Source organism: Anomaloglossus baeobatrachus, chromosome 5, assembly GCF_048569485.1.
Source record: "Anomaloglossus baeobatrachus isolate aAnoBae1 chromosome 5, aAnoBae1.hap1, whole genome shotgun sequence".
NCBI classification, from domain to species: Eukaryota; Metazoa; Chordata; class Amphibia; order Anura; family Aromobatidae; genus Anomaloglossus; species Anomaloglossus baeobatrachus.
In genome coordinates, this window is record NC_134357.1 from 125074013 (window position 1) to 125098373 (window position 24361).

Genomic DNA, 24361 nt, shown 5'->3' on the forward strand with positions numbered 1-24361 from the left:
TGTATTTGGCTCTATCCATCTTCCCATCAATTTTAACCATCTTCCATGTCCCTGCTGAAGAAAAGCAGGCCCAAACCAAGATGCTGCCACCACCATGTTTGACAGTGGGGATGATGTGTTCACGGTGATGAGCGGTGTTGCTTTTACGCCAAACATATCGTTTGGCATTGCGCCCAAATAGTTTGATTTTGGTTTCATCTGACCAGAGCACCTTCTTCCACATGTTTGGTGTGTCTCCCAGGTGGCTTGTGGAAAACTTTAAACGACACTTTTTATGGCCATCTTTGAGAAATGGCTTTCTCCTGGCTACTCTTCCATAAAGGCCAGATTTGTGTAGTGTACGACTGATTGTTGTCCTATGGACAGACTCTCCCACCTCAGCTGTAGATCTCTGCAGTTCATCCATAGTGATGATGGGCCTCCTGGCTGCATCTCTGATCAGTCTTCTCCTTGTTTGAGATGAAAGTTTGGATGGACATCTGGGTCTTGGTAGATTTACAGTGGTATGATACTCCTTCCATTTCAATATGATCGCTTGCACAGTGCTTTTTGGGATGTTTAAAGTTTTGGAAATCTTTTTGTAACCAAATCCAGCTTTAAACTTCTCTACTACAGTATCACGGACCTGCCTGTTGTGTTCCTTGGTCTTCATGATGCTATCTGCTCTTTAAACAGAACACTGAGGCTATCACAGAGCAGGTGCATTTACATGGAGACTTGATTACACACAGGTGGCTTATATTTATCATCATTAGTCGTTTAGGACAACATTGGATCATTCAGAGATCCTCAATGAACTTCTGGAGTGAGTTTGCTGCACTGAAAGTAAAGGGGATGAATAATATTGCACACCCCACTACTTTTCAGTCATTTATTTTTTATAAAAGTTTAAAATAAGCAATAAATATCGTTCACCTTCACAATTGTGTCCCACTTGTTGTTGATTCTTCACCATAACATTATAATTTTTATCTTTAGGTTTGAAGCCTGAAATGTGGGAAAAGGTTGAAAAATTCAAGAGAGCCGAACACTTTCGCAAGGCACTGTATCTAAATCTGCAGTATGCTCCTTGCAGCAAGATGCACTGCAAAGAGATTTCATCACGTCTACATATACTGATATATATTTTTGATCTGATATTAGTCTTTTTTCCTATTATGCATATGATCATTAGTAGCAATAGACTGAGCCAGACTGTATTGAATTGTTTTGAAGTGTTTAATGATCGTGTTCCCATCATGGCAGGGGGCATTGTGGAGGGAAGGTATTCTATTATTGTGCACAGATGTGAATCCTAAACTTGTAACCGTGGCCATGATGGTAGGTGGCGGCTCTCTGGTCGTCTAGCACACTTTTGCGGCATGTACAGGCACTGTAAGGCTACTATTAATATTAACATGGCCTACTAATAGAAACAAGAAAAGGAGATAACTTGTCTCATAGCGTGGAGGTTAGGAAAGATTAAATACAGAATTTGATCATTAGAATGAGTGGAAAAAATGCCAAAGTGTTCAGACTTATGTTTCCACCTTTTTAGTCCAATGGGAGACGTTTCACTGTCATTTTTAATATATCAGCTACCCCTCAGACAGGAAAGTTGTCCAGGCTCTTGATGTAATAGGTTTTTTGCGTTTTGTTCTGTCTGTACACATTTTTAGCAGATGGCACATGTCACAGAGAGTATTACCAGGTTCAAAATGACTGGCTCTTTTGTACTCCCTCTTGTACATATCGATATAAGCAGTGAAAATATCCGGCTGTAACTGCTTTTGTTGTAACTCATTTGCCCAGGCATGAAGACCACAGTCAGTGAAGCAGAGCATCCTTTGCTTTGTGAGGGAACGAGAAGAGAGAAGGGTGATTTGGCACTAGCTCTAATGATTACCTACAAAGATGATCAATCCAAGCTGAAAAAGGTACTTAAAGAACTGAAACCAACAGTATATTCAGCACCTCATGATGTGTGTGCCACTTATTATCCGGTTTGGGAAAGAGAAACTGTTACACTAGAAAGCCACTCCATAGCCTCAGTAACACGTGGCATAGTCCACAATGCTACTCTATACACAATAACAGGCAATACAGGGCTCGGAGCCGTCAGCCTCTGCACAGGGAGACGCCTGGGGTGAATACAGCAGAGCTGCTGGGTTACTATCATTACGTCTGATGGGTTGTAGTAATTGGTGGGGGCCCAGAGATTAGACCACCTCCAATCAGTAAGTGACAACATATTCTAGCAATTTGCTATTGAAGCATGTAATCTTACCGATTTACTTTAACTCACGTTTTTTTCTTTATTTCTCACCTTAATTCCAGATTTTGGACAAGCTATTGGATCGAGAAAGTCAAACTCACAAACCTCAGACTCTGAGTTCCTTCTATTCTTCCAGTAAACCAACGGCAGCCAGTCAAAAATCTCCTTCTAAACATGCCTCCCAGTCCACAGCAGCCATCCTAATATCAGGTAGCCCAGCCACTCACCAGCAGCCAGGTGTGACCAATGCAGTCCATGGCGGGATCACTGAAAACTTCTCAGAGAAGAACGCACAGGGTACCTCACTCACCTTGCTGTTTTTTTCCTGCCCATTGTAATGTCAACAATGATCATGTTACTGATGTTGCTGTTACATGTGTTATGGTGCCCCCTGGTGGTCTTTTGATCTCCTCTCACGATGTTCAGACAAACTGTAATTCTTATTTTTTCAGGTTCAATAGCAAAAATCAGTGCTCGAGAATCCGCTTTTTCTAACCAATGCTAAGCTCAATGAATTGCTGTTTTACCAGACTGCATTGCCGGGCCTATAAGTCTCATTACACATTTGTTTTGTTCTCTGCATGGGGAAACAATAGCTCCTAGACTCAAGTGTTTCTTAGTAATCTGAGAAGCGCACTAAAAGGGATTGTCCGGTGAGAACAAGTTATCGCCTATCCACGTTAGATGATAACTTACTGATCATGGGGGTCTGACCGCTGGAGCCTGCACTGATCGGCAGAATGGGGCACTTTTATGTTAGTTAGAATAGAGTGGCAGGGTGCAGGCTTCATTTGCGCTCAGTTCACGCGCTCAACTTTTTCCAAACAATAATGAATGATTCGCTGGTCAGACATCCAACTTGCCGATCCGTTTTGTAACAGGCAATCATTGCCCATATCAGCAGTTGCACCCTCACCGGTGAGAAAGTTATCACCTGTCTTGCAGATAGGGGATAACTTATTTTCACTGGACACCCCCTGTAAGTATTCTGTGAGTGTATTAACACATTACCTGCTTTAACAATGTTGTATGTGTGTGTTACAGAAAACTCCCAGAAATCAAGCAGCGAACCAGTGGAAGCACAAGTGTACAAACAGGAAGGAAAAGTTCCTAGCCGCCTTGCCTTGGGAAACCGAGGAGGATATAACGGGAGGTGTTGGGGGTCACCAGTGCGTCAGAAAAAAAAGCACACAGGTAATTGACATTCAGTCACATCTCCTGCAATGTATTGATGTATTATGGATGCTTATAGTTAGAGGTTGCATTGATGCCTCTAGAAGCGTCATTGGTGCCTGCAAACACAGCAGACCACTTTGAAATCGGTCTGGTCTATTTATATGAGACTGAAGTTGGTTTGGGCCACTGGGCAGATCTGACCGCAGTATTAGGGGCACTTTGCACACAACGACATTGCAAGCTGATGCTTGCGATGCCGAGCACGATAGCCCCCGCCCCCGTCGCAGCAGCGATATCTTGTGATAGCTGCCGTAGCGAACATTATCGCTACGGCAGCTTCACATGGACTCACCTGCCTTGTGACGTCGATCTGGCCGGCGAACCGCCTCCTTTTTAAAGGGGTGGGTTGTGCGGCGTCATAGCGACGTCACATGGCAGGCGGCCAATAGAAGCGGAGGGGTGGAGATGAGCAGGACGTAAACATCCCGCCCACCTCTGTCATTCCGCATAGCCGGCGTGAGCTGCAGGACGCAGGTAGGAGATGTTCCTCGCTCCTGCGGCTTCACACACAGCGATGTGTGCTGCCGCAGGAACGAGGAACAACATCGTACCTGTCGCAGTCGCGTAATTATGGAATTCCCAGACACTACACCGATGATACGATTACGACGATTTTGCCCTCGTTAATCGTATCATCTAGGATTTACACACTACAATGTCGAGTGCGACGCCGGAAGTGCGTCACTTTCGACATGACCCCTCCGACACCTACGATGTCGTAGTGTGCAAAGTGCCCCTCCCAGTTCAAGGAAATTCTGAACATAAGAAACTTTTTTTTTTTATTACACTCCTTGTTTTAAAAAAGTATTCCAAAGCAATTTCTACTATTTTCAGAGCCCCTATAGAAGTTAATGAAGAGAGCTGCACATGCTCACTGATCCGGCTAGTCATGTTGCAGTAAGACGTGGCCCTGTTTTGGAGATGCATGCGGGTCTCTTAGGTGGGGCCTGTTTTTTTTTTAATCATATATGGCATATCCAAAGGATAAGGATATGCCATAAATGTATGCAATTAGAAAACCTCTTTAACTTCCATTGTGGGTTACCATTGCTGACTGCCAGGCAATTTGGAGGGGACAGAGCGTGCAATAGTCTTATCCCGGGGGGGGGGGGGGGGGTGAAGTAAAAGTATAAGTGATGGTGCTCACCTGGTGTAGTTGTGTGAGACACAACTACTTATTCAGGTTAGAATGGCTGCTGCAGACCCACAACAAAGTCTGTACAGTGATACCTTGGTTTTCGTTGATACAATCAATGAAAACCGAAGCCGACTAAAACCAAAGCAATTATTTCCATAGGAATCAATGTAAATCCAAATAATTTGTTTTAGACACTCTAAAATACATACCAAAAGCACATTTTATAAGGAATAAAGATTGTGTTTAATACTAAAAACAATAAGAAATGAATATAAAAGGAATATTAAATGAATATGAAACACTAATGTAAAGAATAAATACATTTTATCTTACATTTCTTACATACATTTTGAAACTGACAAGCGGAGTGACACTCACATAATGCCACACATAGCCAGAGAATGCATGGATCACCCTTTGTTTTAGCAAAAATAGCAGCGTAGTCACGTGGGCAAGCAGACAAGAACAGACGAAAACCGAGGCAATCAACGAAAACCGAAATCAACGATAACCGAGATCAATGAAAACCGAGGTACCACTGTATATGGGATTGGAAAGGAATTGGTTAATCCTGTACTGTCGAGAAGTAATGAGGAGAGTAGACAGATTCATTGAGTGTGATTTGTGTACACGTCTCAGAGCTTACCAACTCCTTCATCAGGACAAATCACAATGTCCTAATGGAGTTGGTAAACTCTGAAACGCGTTGACAGATCGCACTCCAGGAATTTGCCCACTCATCTCATTAATTCTCAGCAGTGCAGAATTCACAGATTCAACAGATTTCTTTCCAACCTCATAGGCAGCACCTGATGACCGCTTATAAAGATCCGTGTGCTCTTTTTGCTTGACTTGAGCATCTCCTGGTGACTCAATATGAGGAGTAAATGAAGTTTTATAAGGGGCCACACTCCCTACATAGAAAGCAGGAGCCCCCAGTGCCCACACTATGATTGTTAGTGCCAGATTTATACGATTTCCTGTAACCCAATCTATACTCTCAGTAACAGCATTAGTGTGCTGTACTCATAAGGTGGAATGTATGAGTTCTTGGTGGGGACGTTACTGTCTAGATAGTTTTTATTTAATGCTCATGTTTTATATATATATATATATTTTATTAACAAAAGGTATGGCCAGCATTGACAGCAGCGCACCAGAAACTACATCTGACAGCTCCCCGACTCTTAGTCGCCGACCACTGCGTGGAGGTTGGGGTGCTACTCCTTGGGGACGTGGGCAGGACAGTGATAGTATCAGCAGCTCCTCAAGTGACTCACTTGGATCATCATCATCTAGTGGGAGCAGGAGGGCAAGTGGTGGAGCCAGAGCCAAGACCGTGGAAGTTGGAAGGTAAACACTGCTTTTGCTGCAGTAAAATATGCATGCAAATTTCTTTTTTATGGTCCAGAAACCATTTTAAGTAAATTACTTGATTGTGTCTATTGTCCAGATACAAAGGACGTCGTCTGGAGAGCCATGCTCCCCATGTACCTAATCAACCTTCTGAAGCAGCTGCCCATTTCTATTTTGAACTGGCCAAGACTGTCCTCATAAAAGCTGGTGGGAACAGCAGCACTTCCATTTTTACACATCCCTCCTCCAGCGGTGGACACCAAGGGCCCCATCGCAACCTGCACCTCTGTGCCTTTGAGATAGGTCTTTATGCTCTGGGCCTTCACAATTTTGTGTCTCCAAACTGGCTATCTAGGACCTATTCTTCACACGTCTCCTGGATAACAGGTGAGAGACATATATAGGTAATTGAAATGTCTAGTGAAGTTGGAAAGCATTGGCCAAAGTAACCCATAGTGGGACTGCAGCTGTTTTTCTAGATCACTAGTGATGGGTGAAAAGTAAGTGTTCGTGCTCGGATTATTCATAATGAATCCAAAGTACAATTCCGGTATTTGTCACGAATAACAAACCTAATGCAAGTCAATAGGGAACCCGAGCATTTTTCTTGTGACGAATACTGGAATAAGTACTCTGTATTCAGAAGGCATAATCCAATCACAAATAGTTACTATTAATCACTATATATCATAGCCCATCACTATAGAGTACACATTATTATTAGTGATGGGCGGACCTGGACTGTAAAAGTCCGGATCTGCGTGGGTTCAAATGTACCCGAGCACCGACCCCATGCCCGGAACTCACAGGGAACACCGGGTAACGATCCAGATCTGGCAACTTGAGTAATTAAAATAATAAAGGAAAAATGAAGAAAAAAAAAAAAGGGGAAAGCAGGCACGTTTATACTTACCGAGTCTCCCGCGCAGCTGAAACACGGCTTCTGGACACTCATTATCCTTCATGCATAATAATAAGCTGTTATTAACCCCTTATTACCCTGATTAGTACTGCACCAGGGCAATCGGTATGAGCCGGGCAAAGTTCGTATAATGGATATAACAATACTGGGCAGCTGCAGGCTGCTATTTTTAGGCTGGGGGGGCCCAATAACCATGGGTCTTCCCAGCCTGAGAATACCAGCCCTCAGCTGTCAACTTTATTGAGAGGAGAATCGCACTCTATTTGTTAAAATAATTTATTTATTTTTAAAAAGCCGCTTGTGGTTCTTATTTTCATAAAGTGGTAAAGTTCGTCTAATGGATATAACAATACTGGGCAGCTGCAGGCTGCTATTTTTAGGCTGGGGGAGCCCAATAACCATGGGTCTTCCCAGCCTGAGAATACCAGCCCTCAGCTGTCGGCTTTATTGAGAGGAGAATCGCACTCTATTTGTTAAAATAATTTATTTATTTTTAAAAAGCCGCTTGTGGTTCTTATTTTGATACACCACATCCAAGATAAGCACACAGCTGAGGGCTGCAGGCTGTAGCCATATGCGTTATCTTTGTTGGGTATCATGAGATTGCGGGGGACCGTACGCCAATTTGTTTATTTTTACACCAATAGAGACCCACACACAGCGCATGTCATTGCAAGCAGTCAGACACGCTGTCACACAGGGTGGGGGCGCATCTGACTGCAACCAATCCGAGACGCTGCTGGTGGGCGGAGGAAGCAGTGAATATGTATGAGGGTTAATGAGCGGCCCCGGAAGTAGCATTACAGTCGTGATGGAGACTAAGTATAATGTGCTTGCTCTAATCCCTCTATCCCTTCTACCACAAGGCAGATATCTGAGATCAATTTCGGGCTGGAACTGGGTTTTTTTTTTTTTTTTTATATAAAAAATAAAAATCTGGTTGGACCCACCTATCCCAGGTATCCACGCATCCGCCCATCACTAATTATTATACCCCGTATTTTTATTCATATTAATTTGTGCTCATTGACCTAATTTTGGATTTCAGGGCAGGCAATGGAGATTGGAAGTGCGGCTCTAAATATACTTGTGGAGTGCTGGGATGGCCATCTTACTCCACCAGAGGTGGCCTCTCTGGCAGACAGGGCTTCCAGAGCGAGAGATTCCAATATGGTTCGTGCCGCTGCAGAACTGGCTCTGAGCTGCCTCCCTCATGCACATGCCCTGAACCCCAACGAGATCCAGAGAGCGTTGGTACAATGCAAGGAGCAGGTATGTACAGATGAGGGATGACAGCAGGATTTACCTTCTAGCTCACAATTATCATTACTCTTTGACCTGAGCCAAACTCTACAGATGTAAGGAAAGTACTTCTTTTTTTTTTTTTTTTTTTTTTTTTTTTAAGATACAAGGGAGGAAATTTAAATTTGTTTTTGTGCAATGTGGTGTAAAGATGCCATCAGCTAATCCAGTTACTTCAAAACGTTTTTCTTCCTAGGATAACTTGATGCTAGAGAAGGCATGCATGGCTGTGGAAGATGCCGCGAAAGGAGGAGGTGTTTACCCAGAAGTCTTGTTTGAAGTGGCTCATCAGTGGTATTGGCTGTATGAGCAAATGGTGGGTGGCACTCCAGCACAAAGAGAAGGCGCTACTGGTTGCAGTACAGGAGGAGCTCGTTCTGTGCCGGAGGTCGTGCGTGGACTGACAGACAATAGGATAATACCAGATACCTCCACTGTGACCGTGGCAGCTGCGGTGACTGCTGCAACTGTGGTCCCGGTGATATCAGTCGGGTCAACCATCTACCAGCAGCATACTGCTATGGCTCATGCACACAGCCAAGGACTACACCCTTATACTACTCTACAGACACACATACCCACGGTGTGTAATCCGCAGTACATTGGAATCCCTCGCCAGCAGATCCCACAGCCAGCAGTCTTCCCAGTTCCTGGAACACTGTACACACAGGTAAATAACATGGGGGAGATACGTGGCACAGAATAAGGCTGTATATCATATATATAGGCCAGTGGCCATTGCTGGGGTTCTCGGTGGAAATCTTACTTTGGCCGTTTTTGTTTTTTAACAAGGCATAACATATGAGTGTGTTCTTGTGTTAACATCATTGGGTTATTACAGTCATATTTCTCAAGCTAAACATTGAAATGATCCTACAGGGCAGGAGACAGTTGAGCTCTACTTGGCTTTCTCAGTCAGTCCAGTAGACAATGAATGGATCGGTAAAATGCATGATTAGACAGATCAATCAGTTTGATCTCAACATTAAGAAGGAAAACGAGATCAGGATTTGCCTTCCTAGTGATCCCTGGCAGGCAACAATGAGCAGTCCTCCCACAGTGCTCGTCAGAAGCCTGTCTAGTGGTGAATTACAGTTTTGTAAAGACCATTTCTAAACATGGCACATACATAGTAATCAGTTCGGCATGATTACTGCGTCCTTCAGATTGTGCAGAGCCTAATGACTGTGTAATTTTCCCCTTATTTGCAGGGCGTTCATCCAGCGTTCATTGGTGCCCAGTATCCATACACAGTAACAACTCCTTCTATCGCAGCCACAGCTGTGTCCTTTCCAGGGGCTCCGGTCCCTTCTATGACACAGATTGCTGTCCACCCTTATCACACAGAAGCAGGACTGTCGCTAACATCTAATGTAGCAAGTAAGTGCCAATCACCCTCGTTACCAGGTAGAATAATCATTTCTCACCATTGTGGCATTTTCATGTTTTTACCACTGGGTGTTGCTATAATCCTTCACTAAAGAATAGAAGCATTAAGGAGGAAAGATGGGTTACTAAGGAACAATTCAGATTCACTTTAGATACCGTCTCCAGAGGAAGTGAACTCTTGGGGGCCAAGTGCCATATACGATATCAGGACTTTATTTTACAAATAGAAAATATCCATCTTGTGTAATATGATGTGATTGAACCTTTCATTGTGAACATTTAATTCCTAGCTTCATATCCACTGCCCCATGTATGTTTTCCTTTATTTTGAATGTGATTATTTATATATATGTATATATATATATATATATATATATATATATATATATATATATATATAATTATATAAATGAAATGTGTGTACATATATTATTCTTCTCCTGTATGCATGTTCCTGTAAACCAGATGTGCAGATTTGGAGAGATTCTTTAAAGCGCCACGCCAGCATATTTTTTGTCAGTGTTGGAGTGGCGCTTTAAATATCCCCTTGTCAAATACTCTCCTTCCAGCGTCTTCACCTTTTACCGATATCGCTCCGGCCCCACGGTGCCACCTCGTGACTGTAACGTCTTACTTGCCAGAAGTCAGAAGTTACGTCACCAAGTCTCAGTGTATCTTAGTGGACGTACATGCAGACTTCTAGGTTTTGGGATTTTTTAATTCTAGCAAAGCTGTTGGGTAATTGATGCTATCTTGACCACGGCCTACATGAATCAGGGATAGGTTTCCTAATTACTGGCATCTGAAATGTCGTATCAGTGAAAGGACTGGGAGAACAGGCATTAGGTTTTGGCTCTTCTAGCTTCTCCCTGCCCTGCTCGGCTTCATTGACTTATCTCCCCCTACACATAAATCGTTAATTTTTCTTGCAGTATTACTGAATACATTCATTAATGGTTCTCTCCTGATCTGATATACTTTTGGTTAATGTAAAAGACGTGGGTATATGGTGTCAAATTTACTTCCTTACCCTGTGACCCTTCTTTCCAGTAGGGAGTGTTCACACAGGGACTACATTTCCAGCCATCCCAGGCACTAATCTGACAACACTAACCACCCAACCCGCACAGCTGGTAACAGGGAGCTTCCCTGCGGAGGATGAGCAGCACAGCCAGCCTGTCAGTCCACAGGGTCTGCACTACCTTCACTCTGCGTATCGTGTTGGTAAGTAAATGGGTGTTACTTAGACCAAAATAGGATATAAATAGGCATAACCAAACTACATATACCAACCAAATACCTATTTATAAAAAATATTTAATTGATATGCATTAAAACAGTACAACATAATGCACCGTAAACATGGAGATGCAGTTACCAGATACCAGCAAAGTACTATGACCCCATACACGCATACACAGTAACAGAAGCGGAAAGAGTCTTCTTTGATTCAAATAAATGAGCCTAATGTGGATCTACCCAACAGCGGAGGTAATCACTGTAAGGTATGATGGTGCCTCCGCTCAACATCAACTTTCTCTATATGACTCTAAGGCTATGTGTCCACGCTGCGGAAAATGCGCGGATTTCTCACAGAAAAGCCGCGGATTTCCCGAAAATCTGCAGCACAGCTACTCCCCAGCCATTTCTATGGCATTTTGGAAATGCTGTGTCCACGCTGCGGATTTTTCCGCTGCGGAAATCGTGCGGATTTTCGTCCGGAAAAATCTGCAACATGTCAATTATTGTTGTGGATTTTCTTCCGGATTTTAGCTTTAAAATTGGGAAAAAAAAATCTGCATCAAATCCGCGGCAAATCCGCACCTATGAAAAGGTGCGGATTTTGCGGGAAAGCTGCGGATTTTGATGCAGAAAAATACGCAGAAACATTTTCCCGTGGACACAGCCTTAGATATACACTTTACAGGAAAAGGAAAAAATAAGCCAATTAACCATGTGTTTATAGAAGTCATTAAAAACCCCATGGGGTAGTTACTCCAATGTGGTATGCCAACAAATCATTATTATACTCGTTATTATTATTATAGTATGTGTATACTCGTACTTATACACTAGATGGAATACAGGTCATTGTACTCACACCCAATATATGGCATACATATCATTGTACTTTACACTCACACTCGACAACATGGGCTTATCAGGAGTGACAATAGTGAACTTATTTAAGATCATCTGTTAGCAATGTATACACTGTGGAGTAGAGATGCAGTGTCCCAGTCAAGCCACACGATTATCCCTGCAGGGATTCACACAGATGGTCACAAGTAGCCCGGACCTTCTGTTAGTGAAAAATTCTCTAGGATGTAGGAAACCCAGTCATTTCTTCAGATCACTCTAATTTGTTGCAGACACAATTCAGCATGTAGTTAATAAATTGTGAGGCGCTCCTGAAGATCAGTCATGAAAGCAACCATTTCATGCATACAAAGGATATTTTAAGCTATGGTGAAATATGTCTGTAAGAGAGGCACTACATATGAAAACTGTATATACCAATTGAGTTTTGTAGGTGGTCTATTGCACATAATTGTGAAGGCTATAGACAATCTTGTTCTGATGACTGCACTGAAATAAATATATCCACTGAAACAAATTGTAAAAAAAAAAATAGGTTGGGGGGCGGGTAGGAGTTCTTAGCAATACAACACACTCCAGACTTGCCTATTGCTGTGTCCAGGGATGGAGAACCTTTTTATCTAAAACATTAAAGGATTCCAGCTCACCCTTGTATGTGATCCAAGTCGCCCAGAGCAAGGAAGCGTCTAGCGCTAACACTTATGAATAGAAATCCAGCTTCACGGACTAAAAAAGTGTTTGGTTTTTTTTAGACAATCCATAAGTTAGGTGTACAAAAGTCAATATGACAACAGATCATATCGGAAATATTTCATTGATCTACATGTTTCAGGTGTATACCACCTTTAGTTATGACTACAGGTGGCATACACCCGAAATGCTTAGATCTATTATTATTATTATTATAGCGCCATTTATTCCTTGGCACTGTACATGTGAAAAGGAGTACACATAATAGGGAAAAGTATAATAATCATGAACAATATGAGGCACAGACAAGTAAGAAGAGAGAGGACCCTGCCCGCAAGGGCTTACAGTCTACAGGGGATGGGTGAGGATGCAGTAGGGAGGTGGGGGTGGGGGGAGAAAACATTATGAATTCTGTTTTGTCCTTGTTAAGTTTTAGAAATCAAACAGAGAAAAAGGATGAAATCGCAGATATTGTGGAATTCTGGTTAGTAAGGAAGTGATGTCAGGTCCACAGAGGTAGATCTGCGTATCGTCAACATACATATGATACTGAAAGTTGTGGGAGTGTCTAAGCTGTTCCTGGTTGAAGATGTAGATGGAGAACAGCAGTGGTCCAAGAACTCATCCTGTAGTAGAAGAGAGTCGTCCACCACGTCAAAGTTAGAGGAGAGGTCCAGCAGGAGGAGGACAGAGTACTGTCGCTTGGCTTTATCGGTTAATAGGTGACTTTAGTTAGGGCTTTTTTAGTGGAATGATGCAGTCAGAAGCCAGATTGTAGTCTGTCAAAGAGGGAGGAGGTGGAGGACAGTTCAAGATGAACATGCTGTTCCAGTAGTTTTGAGGCATAAAGGAGAAGTGATATGGGGCGATAGCGCGACACAGAGCATGGGTGTAATTGCGGCTTGTTTAAAGCATGAGGGGAAAACAGCAGTTGTTAGTGATGGGTTGAAGATATGGGTTAGGGTGGGGTTAAAGACTGCGGAGAGGTTGGGGATGAGGTGGGACGGGAGCGGGTGAAGTGCACAGGTGGTGAGATGTGATCTTGAGAATATGAAATGTTTCCGATATGATCTGTAGTTGTATGGCTTCTTGTCACACTTGGATTTTTACTTATGGATTGTCCGCAAAAATAATCCTTTTTTTTTTTTGTCTGTGAGGCTGTATTTCTGCAGTTGTGTAACCTTTTAATATTTCAAGGGCCATTTGGATATTTATAACCTCATTCGTGGGAGATGTAAAAGATGATCAAATTAAAAATGATCCTCCTCTATTTGGTGAAACGTTTAAATAACTCGCCCCCTAATATGATGGCTGGAGATGCTTCTGTTTGGTGAGGCTTTGATGTTAGGTGATATTGATGATGTTGCTACTCACATAGGAGACACTTGGAGCAGTAAAAATACATCACACGTAGTGGAGTGCACTAATTGCATCCAGAAAGAACATTTTGATGCAGACACTTGCCACTGTCCGGACTTAATCCAACATTGTGTGCACTGTAGCATTCGGTAGCCCAAAGAAGAATTAAAATGCTACCAAAAATGTGGCTGGTGGCCCAAGCACGGTGGTCCCTGCTAAGTATTACAGGGGCCAGAGGAAGTGATGTTGCAGGCCATAATTGGCCAGAGGTTCCCAACCCCTACACTAGTTGATAAGTTTTTATGTATTGAAATTGCTGTATCCCTTAAACAAGCTATATTTGCCCCCAGGAATGCTGGCCTTAGAGATGTTGGGTCGAAGAGCCCATAATGACCACCCCAACAACTTCTCCAGAAGCCCACCATACACTGAGGACGTCAAGTGGCTGCTGAGTTTAGCTGCTAAGTTAGGTAAGCATAAGTTCTGATAATGGATCCTCAGACTATTAATCTTTGGCTGAACACAATGAATACCAATCATCTTCGATTGCTGAATTTTTTTTCCCCAGTAATGAGACCAAGTTTATGCATCTAGTGCTTACTGACCTTTTCAGAGAATGCATGTGGCTTGAAAGCTGGCGCTTGTTTACCAGAATGAAATGACATTGCGCATCATATAGACTTTCACAGTACAAGTGGACACCGTGTGCTTCATAGTTTCCCTGTAATTGAATGTTCTGGATTTAACATATTTGAAATTTCTGCCTTGTTCTGTATTTATTTTTTGTCCTTTTTCTAGGTGTGAATTATGTGCATCAGTTCTGTGTAGGAGCAGCCAAAGGCGTGCTGAGCCCATTTGTACTGCAGGAGATTATTATGGAGGCCCTTCAGCGGCTTAACCCTGCCCACATCCATAACCACCTGCGCACTCCTGCATTTCATCAACTGGTACAGCGCTGCCAGCAGTCGTACATGCAGGTAAGTGTTACCTATTAGAAATGCCTCTTCAAAATGTCAAATTATTTATTAAATAGTATATGTGAGTTCTGAGCCTTCTCAGTCATCGCTGGGAAGGGGCTTCATATACAGTTAGGTCCAGAAATACATGGACAGTGACACAAGTCTTGGCATTTTAGCTGTTTACCAAAATATATTTAAGATACAGTCATATAATCAATGTGGAGCTCAAGTTCAGACTCTCAGCTTTAATTTGAGGATATTCACATCCGAATTGGAGTAAAGGTTTAAGAATAACAGCTCTTTAATATGTAGTGGCCTCTTTTTTTGTTTTTTTGTTTTTTTTGTTTTAAAACAAACAAAGTAATTGGTTACTTACCTCAAAAGCTCTTTAGTGGGATATTCCTCCATTATTAATCCATTATCAATTAGGCAGGGAAAAGGTCTGGAGCTGACTCCAGGTGTGGCATTTGAAAGCTGTTGCTGTGAACCCACAACATGCGGTTAAAGGAGCTCTCAGTAGAATTGAAACAGACTATCATTACGCTGAAAAAAAGAAGAAATTCATTGGAGAGAAAGCAGAAATGTTAGGCGTGGCCAAATCAAAAATTTAATGCATTCTTAAAAAAAAAAAAAGCGCACTGGTGAGCTTGTGAACTCAAGAAAGCCTGGACATCCGCTGAAGACAACAGGGGTGGATGATGGCAGAATCCTTCCCATGGTGAAGAAAAGGTCCTTGACAACATACACCCAAGTGAAGAACACTCTCCAGGAAGTCTAGCATAAAGAGGAGACTTCATGAGAGCAAATAGAGGGTTCCCCACTTTGCCAAAAACATCTAAAGAAGCCAGGCCAGTTCTGGAAAAGCAGCAGAGGACAGATGAAACGCAGATGAACTTGTACCAGAACGTCTACACTTCAATTGCATCTCAGTTGTTTCAATTTAAATAAAAAATAGTGACCTGCAGAGGCCAAATCATGAAATTCGATCACTGTCCAATTATTTCTGGACCTAACTGTATATGGTGACAATTACAATCAATAAATATGTAATCTTCTTCCCTCCCCTCTTTGTCCCCTCTTGCTCCTTCTTTCAGCTCAGTCATAGTAAAATTCTTTCAGTGGTTTTGCTGCTTTGCATTTATTATTGTACAACTAATGTATTCTGTAAAAGATACTGAACCATAAAATCAATCAATACAAATTAAATTCTTTGGATGCTGAATAGTCGGTCAAGGCAGAAAATATTTCCTGACAGGTGTGAGTAGCAGGGGATGGTTATGAATATGGTACCTTACTTTCTGCACGCTCACAATCCCAAAAATAATACTTCTTAAGATAGCATAGGCCACGTGTGGCACAGAGTACTCTATATACAGTGTGTTCACCCAACTTTTCCAGTTACAATATAGAGTTTGGGATATACTGTATATACTAGAGTATAAGCCGAGGCCCCTATTTGACCACAACAAACTGGGAAACCTTATTGACTTGACTATAAGCCTAGGGTGCGAAAATCTGCAGCTACTGGAAAATTAAAAAAAATAAAAATAGATCCCAATAAAATGTAATGTGCCCATCCTTGTTACCCCTTGTAGTAATGTGCCCATCCTTGTGCCCCTTCCTTGGGTACTCTAATAATGTGCCCATTGTTTAGTAATATCCTCTGCAGTAATGTGCCCATTGTTTAGTAATGTGTCCATTGTTATTCGTCCATTGTTTGGAATGTCCTTTGCAGTAATGAGCCCATTGTTTATTAATGTCCTCCTCCTTGTCCCCTATTATGCCGTTGTTTACACACAATAAAAATTATTCTCACCTGTCCTCCGTTCCCTCAGTGCCCTCAGCTGCTTCTTGCAGACCGCAGGCACATAGACCTCTCAGTGATCTCGTCCGGTGCACGGAGCCTCCGCTGCAGGCTGCCATTATGGCTTTACTGCAGTTGAATGCTTTACGGCGGCGATGCCGCAAAGCATTTAACTGCTGTAAAGCGCTGACAGCAGCAGCGGCTAAGTACTCCGGATGTGATCATCAAGGGGTGCTTCTTGCGAACCGCAGGCACATAGACCCCTCCATGATCACGTCCAATACACAGGGCCGCCGCTGCTGTCAGCGCTCTACTGCAGTTGAATGCTTTGCACCGCCAATGTAAAGCGTTCAACTGCAGTAAAGCCATGACGGCAGACAGCAGCCCTGTGCACCGGACGCGATCACGGAGGGGTCTTAGTGCCTGAGAGGCAGAGAAGGAGGTAATAGGATACAAGGGCGGGCCAGAGGAATGCGCTACCTCTCTGATAGTCTTGGAGATTGGGCGTATAATTAGCCTTCCCTATATAACAAGACCCGGCGTATAAGACGACCCCCAACTTTTGAGAAGATTTTCAGGGGTTAAAAAGTCATCTTATATGCCGGAAAATACGGTAGTAATAGTAATAAATGTGTCCAGTCTGTCCTGACTGATGGGATAAACGATGAAACATTTGGTCATTGACTCAAAATAATATTTAACTTTTTACAGCTATAAAATAATATCCATGCATAATGAAGAAAATAGAGGGGGTGTGACTAAAAGGTAAACGAGAGAGAGTGGGATGACCCGGTATCATAAAACGTGGTCTCCCAAAAGCAAAATATAATAACAATTGTCACTTTCAGAAAATTACTGCTCCAGATCCTGAAGAAGGGTCTGGTCAGACCCCAAGGCTCGCTCACGTGCGGTCCCTCAGAGCATTACTAATGCACAAGTTGCTGCAAAAAAAATTAAATAATGGCGGCTGGTCACATTGGTGACAGAACACTTAATGTATCACACTCAGAGATGTTCTAGTGGCATGATCGGGAACTACACAGTATTAGGCACATGGCTTTATTGTGTATAAAATAATAAGTAGTAATTAAAATAGCTCTAGTGTTTCCCATTGAATTGACTATTAGCCTTTTTACTAATTATTGAGTAGCTGTCATTAAAGGAGTTGTTCAATTCCAATAAATGAATGTTCCTGGGTTATTATAAAGAAACAAACTCTGCTGTCTTCACCATTCCCGGGTCCAACGGCGAGTCTCCTAGCTGCTCCCGATGTCTAGCATTGGCTGATGTCAGACGCTGGGAGCTTTGGTGGAGACTTGCAAGTGGACCTGGGAATGGTGAGGAGAGCACAGTTTGTTTATTTATAATAACCTGCACCTGAGGACATTAATTTACTAAGCGGGAACAACCTATTTACCATATCAGACAACCACAATACATGGTCTATAGAAGGCATTCTTGTATTCCCATTGTCTGGACTTTACAGTTCTTTCCAGGCATCAATGTCATGTTCTTCCTGCAGACCTGACTAAATGACTTTCAATTATTTTAATGGTTTATTTTCTTCTGTTTCCTGGGCAAGCATCCTGTTTAATAAATGAAGACGGCCACTTAGGAAGTATTTGAGTATGTAGGAGTCTTTTAATAAAATTACATTTTTTCTTCCCTTAATGAGAACATGAACTTCTCAACTAACATCTGAGCCCTGCTGTGCAGGTAACACGCCTGAGGCCATATAGCCTGTGCCCACTCTGGTGCTAAATCGTGTTGGTGTATAAAAGTATTTTCAGTTACTGTATGTTACAGAAAGTCAATGCTAATGCAATGTACAATTTATACAGCTAGGTCCAGAAATATTTGGGCTGTGACCAGCGTGATTTGGGATCTGCATCACTATTTTTGATTTAAAGTGAAACAACTGAGATGTATTGAAGTGTAGACTTTCAGGTATTGTGGAGGTGGCACTGAGCTATAGATTGTTTGTTCAAACGTAATAAGAATATCTGTGTATATAAATAAATCAAAATGTAGATGTAGTTGCATAATTATCTGACTGTCTATGTAGCCATCGCATAGACCCATAATATAATTCTAAGTTGTATAAGTCATGAAGGAGTTAAGCAAAGATAATGAAGCCAGAATGTGAAGCTGCAAAGTCTTATCAGTAGCTTTCACACAGAAAGAATGTACAAGAAACAAACTGCGCAGTGAGAAATTAAGGAGTAAAAGTACTCCCTGTCTAGCTTCAAGGTTAGAGATGCAAACTGTATAATTGGTGGTCTTGCAATACACGAGTTCAGTTGATGACGCTGGCTCAAGGAGAACATGTCTGTGTCCATTGTCTTATACATTGGTATATCGGCACTGGTATACAGCTGATACGGCACCGTCTCTGGATATCCCAAACGAAGACTCCATTAGCAGTCTTTACCCAAATTCATCCCTTGACAGTATAATTTCATGGGTTGAACGTTTAGGAATTGCAGCCATTTTTCTACAAATCCTCATCATTTCAGGGGCTTAAAAGTAGTTGGACAAATTAATTTCACCATAAAGAAAATGTTTTTAATTCTTTGTAGAGAATCCTTTGTAAGCAATGACTGCCTGAAGTCTCGAAGCCAAGGGCGTTACCAAATGCTGGGTCTCCTCCCTCTTTTGTGATGCTTTGCCGGCCTATACTATATGTGACTTCAGTTGTTACTTGTGTGTGGGTCGTTCTGCCTTAAGTTTTTTCTTAAGCATATGAACTGCAGCTTGATAGGGTTGAGATCTGGTGATTGACTGTGTCATTCAACTTCCTTGCCTTAAAAACTCCTGTCTTGCTTTCACAGTATATTTTAAGTCATTGTTCATCTGTGCTGTGAAGCTCCGTCCAATCAACCTTGCTGCATTTGGCCGAATCTGAGCAGAAAGTATCGCCCTGTGCACTTCAGAATTCATCCAGCTGCTTCTGTGTTCAGTCACATCATCTATAAACACTAGTGATACAGGGCCACTGGAAACCATGAATGCCCAGCCATCACACTGCCTCCACCATGTTTTACAGAGGATGTGGTGTGTTTGGATCATGAGCCGTTCCCAGCCTTCTCCAAACTTTTCTTCTTCCAATCCTTCTAATACAAGTTGATTTTCATCTCATCTGTTCCAAGAATGCTTTTCTAAAACTGGGCTCGCTTCCTTAGATGTTTTTATAGCAAAGTCTAATCTGGCTTTTCGATTTTTTTAAGACTGATTAGAGGGACTCTATCACCAAGTTTTTGCTACCCCATCTGAGAGCAGCATAATGCAGAGACAGAGACCCTGATACCAGCGATGTCTCTTGCTGAGCTGTTTGCTGTCATTTTGATCAAATTAATGTTTTTTCTGCTGCAGATCTAGCAGTTATACAGAGTTCATGAATATGCTAGGCTACCTGGCAGCACGCCAAGTAGTCCTTGAATGATAATCTACTGCTGATTAAAGAGTAACATTATCAAAACCACACTAAGCAGCCCAGTAAGTATCACACCGCTGAAATCAGGATCTCTGCCCCGAAGTTATGCTGCTTTCAGATTAGGTTGCAAAAACCTCCTGACAGATTCTCTTTAATGGTTGAAACCTTAAGGGGAACCCTCTGTATTTGCTCTCATGAAGTGTTCTCTTTATGTTAGACTTAGATATTGAAACTCCTACTTCCTGAAGTGTGTTCTTCACTTCTCTTTACACCATGGAAAGGATTCTGAAATCATCCCCCACTATTGTATTCTGTGGACTTCCAGAGATTTTTAAGTTCCCAATCTCAACAGTGCGTTTTTTCTTTTTGGGAAGAATCTACCAAAGTGTTAATTGGGCCTCTCTGAACATTTCCGTTATCTCTCTGATGGATTTCTTTCTTTTTTAAGCCTAATGATAGTCTATTTCTTTTCCATTGAGGGCTCCTTTGACTGCATAAGCTTCCAAATGCAAATGCCACACCTGGAATCAGCTCCAGACCTTTTACCTGCTTAATTGATGATAAAAGGGAATATCCCATGCAGCCATTAAAAGTTTTCAAGTTAATTGTGAAATTAATTTTGTTATCTTGAAAGAGAGATAGCTACATATTAAATCCTTCATGACATATGAGTTATATATTGTGTCAATTTGATGCGGGCTTCAGTGTTTGAGCCTGTATACCTCCCTACACGACTACTGATTTAATCAGCTGACATGTGCCTCTTACAGCTGCCGGTGGATCTGAGATATGCCCACACCTGTTAAGCAGTTAAATCCCATTGTCAGTCTCTGACAGTGGAATTTAACAAATGTCGGCAGGGGAGGGGGAGACGGCATTCTCTGCTCTGGCGTACCTGTGACGTGATTGCGGGGCGCTGTGTGGTTGTTATGACATCCAGTGGTCAGCTTTTAACCCATGTATCTGTCATTACGATTCTCCTGTGAATGCCGACTGCGAAACATTTAAGTTCAAATCACCCCCCTTTTGCCCAATTGAAAATAAAAGAATAAAAGAATGCATATTTGGTATCGCTGTGTTCAGAAATGCCCGATCTATCAAAATGTGAAATTAATTAATCTGATCAGTAAACAGTGTAATGAAAAAAAAAACCTATCAGAATTATGTTTTTTGGCGGTCTCAACATTGCAATAAGAGGAGATCAAAACATATCTGCACAAAAATGGGATCAATAAAAACATCAGCTCAGAGCGTAAAAAATCAGCCACCACTAAGCTCTGTATCCTGAACATTTTTCCCAAATGTTTTTTTTCACCGCTTAAAAGAAGAATAAACTAATACATGTTTTGTATCTACAAACTCATACTGACCTGTCGAATCAAATTGCCCGGTCAGTTTTACCATGTAGTAAACGGTAAATTAAAATATAAAAAAAAAAAAAAAAATTGGGGAATTTCACTGCACTTGGAATTTTTTTCCCATTTTCCAGAACACAATATGGTAAAATGAATGGTGTCATTCAAAAGTACAACTCGTCCCGCAAAAAACAGGCCCTCATACGGCTATATTGATGGAGAAATAAAAAAGTTATGGCTCTTGGAAGAAGGAGAGGAAAAAAACAAACACACAAAAACAGAATATAGACAAGGCGTGACAGAGTTAGAGAGCTGTAATTCCTAAACCTTTACTCCAATTAAGATGTGAAGATCCTCAAATTAAATCGGTCTGCACGATTAGTCCATATTGATTATATAACTGTATCTTGAATATGTTTAGTAAACCGCTGAAAAATGGCAAAACGTCTGTCACTGTCCAAATATTTCAGGACCTAATTGTAGGAGTGGAACAAGGTGAAAAAAAATGTCAAACCAACAAAACTCATGTTTGACATTGGAGATGTTGCTATTATATGAATTAGCCCCTCACAGTTTGGATCATTAATAAATGCCTTATTTTTTTATTTTTACATATGAGCATACAGCTAATTTGAGTAACACACTATTACAAAATACCCACATAAGCTGGTCAGCATTATTTTATGAAAGTACTAAATCTGAAAACAGTTTGCCTGTAGTTTCCAGGTAGTGATGGAAGGTTTTTTTTTCTTATTTTAAATATAGTAAGTTAAAGATGTATGTAAACTGATAAAGATGGAATTAGGGTACGCTCACACGAGCGTTGAAATCGGACGACTGCAATGATAGAAAATCTCGCACTGCACTCTGACCAATGTTAGTGAATGAGGGAGAGCAGTTGGTCACATTTTCTTGTATCCAGATTCTGGACGCGAGAAAAGTAGCAACATGCAGTGATTTTCTGCAAGAGCCGTATCACACGCACCCATTCAAGTGAATGGGTGCGAGAGAAACATCGGACTGCACTCGGATGTTATCCCAGGCTGACAATGGAGGAGATGGGGGATATTTACCCCACCTTCTCCTCCGCAGCGCCCGCCCTAAGCTTCGCAGCTGTGACGTGATTGCAGTATCGGGTCACAGTCGCATGACATTCGGCTCAGGGTCGCAGCAGAGCCTGAGCCGGGGGTCACTAGCATATCATATTGGATGCCATACACTCGTGTGAGTCCAGTCTTAAGCTGTAAGTTAATGATGTCCCCGTTGCTGGGATGAATATTTGATGAGAACAAGAGGAATAAATGCCAGTGTGAACGTTACCTTATGTGTTCACTCTTTTTCTTTTTTTCTTTTTAGTAGCACATCTTGTTAAACATTAGAAATTTTCAGACAAAAATGCAAAAGGAGGAAATCACAAATTGTCTGTAATATCGCTGATGTTTTAGCATGTTGGTAATATGGCTTCTGTTTTCTTGCAGTACATCCACCATCGTTTGATACACCTGACCCCAGCAGACTATGATGACTTTGTAAATGCCATCCGAAGTGCAAGGAGTGCGTTTTGCCTCACCCCTTTAGGAGCCATGCAGTTCAATGACATTCTACAGAACCTGAAGAGAGGCAAGCAGACCAAGGAACTGTGGCAGAGGGTGTCCCTGGAAATGGCCACATATTCACCTTGACCCCCCAAGAGAGACAGCATATAACCACGGCTTACCCCTGCAGGACTTTGTCTGACTCTAGCTGAGCAATAGGATAAGACACCGCTGCAGGCTCAGGCCTAGATGGTTACTCTAAAATTGTGAACCAGCTCTATGATGTGTTGTGGATCTAGAAGCAGCAATGAAACAATTGGTCTGATTGCCGCTGTGTGAACTATTTGTACAAGGTTGGATTTTTTTTAATATATAAAAAATATATATATACACTATTTTAGTTAATACATAACAGATCACATGTCTAATGTGTCATTCCTTATATTACAAGACCCTTTTGTCTGGCTTTGATGTTATTGGTTGGGACTTTGTTGAAAAGTCTGCTTAATGTTTGTTATTTAGAGGTTTTTTTTTTTGTATTTGTATGTTTGTCTTCATTATGTTCTGTCATATGCAAAATATTTATTTTGACTTTTTCTTTGACACGTATTCTATTCCTCTTCTATTAGTAAATACATTTGAATTAAACAGCCCTTCTCCCAGCCAATAGCAGCGCTCAGAAGCCTTGAGCTTAGTAAACACTGTTCCTTTAAGGCTTGGTATGTGTTTTAATGCAACATAAAGGGGAATGTTATTTGCCAACTGGGAAATTTAAGTATGTGTGTTCTGCATCATCTCAAAGCAGAATATCCTCCTTTAATTTTCTTTTTTTCTGGTAGATACATTGTTGTCTTATTTTTGTTTCCTAATTAAAAGGAAATATTCTTTACACCAACCTTGTCTTGTTTTAATATTTTTTCACAGACACAATTCCTCCAAAAAGTGTGTGTGTGTGTGTATATATACATATATAAAATATTGTTTTACACCTTTTGTTAAAATAAAAAGAGCAAAGCATATTAAGTACAGTTGACTGTAATACAAAGGAAATCCCGATGCAGAACATGACCTGTTGGGAGTATATGAGGGCTGGAGTTTAAGAGATGCCAATCTTGGAGACCATGTCCATGTGTTACATAGACCGTTTGTTAGAGTTGAGCGAGTACCTAACTATTTGTACTCGCTATACTCATAACGAGAACGGTCTAATACTCGCGTATTCATTCCAAATAGCATGTGCAATGCAAGTGAATGGGGAATACTCGCAATGTAAGAAGTAACCTGAATTCTGCACATTTGCTACTCGCACGAATAGTACGTCATTCAAGTTACTCGTTACTTTGCTAGTTTTTACCCCATTGACTTGCATTGCACACGCTATTCGGAATTAATACGCGAGTATTAGACCGTACTTGTTTAGGAGTATTGCGAGTACGAATAGTTAGGTACTCGCGCAACTCTACAGCAGTGACTTTGCACTACAAAGATACAGGCTGCTATTTTTTTTTGCTTAAAGATGTGTCCACTAC

The 24361-nt window shown here is 41.6% G+C and overlaps 1 protein-coding gene across 2 annotated transcripts in view; it reads left to right on the forward strand.

The window, feature by feature from the left end:
• ZSWIM8 (zinc finger SWIM-type containing 8) overlaps positions 1-23727 on the forward strand; it is a 177517-nt gene extending 153790 nt beyond the window's left edge. The window contains exons 15-26 of one of the 2 annotated variants that reach the window (XM_075348847.1): positions 1792-1916; positions 2317-2464; positions 3299-3448; positions 5759-5981; positions 6082-6371; positions 7955-8178; positions 8405-8878; positions 9420-9588; positions 10648-10821; positions 14097-14216; positions 14545-14723; positions 22776-23727. In XM_075348847.1, the coding sequence (XP_075204962.1) occupies positions 1792-1916; positions 2317-2464; positions 3299-3448; positions 5759-5981; positions 6082-6371; positions 7955-8178; positions 8405-8878; positions 9420-9588; positions 10648-10821; positions 14097-14216; positions 14545-14723; positions 22776-22979 (2480 nt within the window). In that variant the 3' untranslated portion in view covers positions 22980-23727. Of the gene's footprint in view, positions 1-1791; positions 1917-2316; positions 2552-3298; positions 3449-5758; positions 5982-6081; positions 6372-7954; positions 8179-8404; positions 8879-9419; positions 9589-10647; positions 10822-14096; positions 14217-14544; positions 14724-22775 lie in introns of both variants that reach the window. The other variant, XM_075348846.1, reaches the window with a different exon arrangement.
• The last annotated feature ends 634 nt before the right edge of the window (positions 23728-24361 follow it).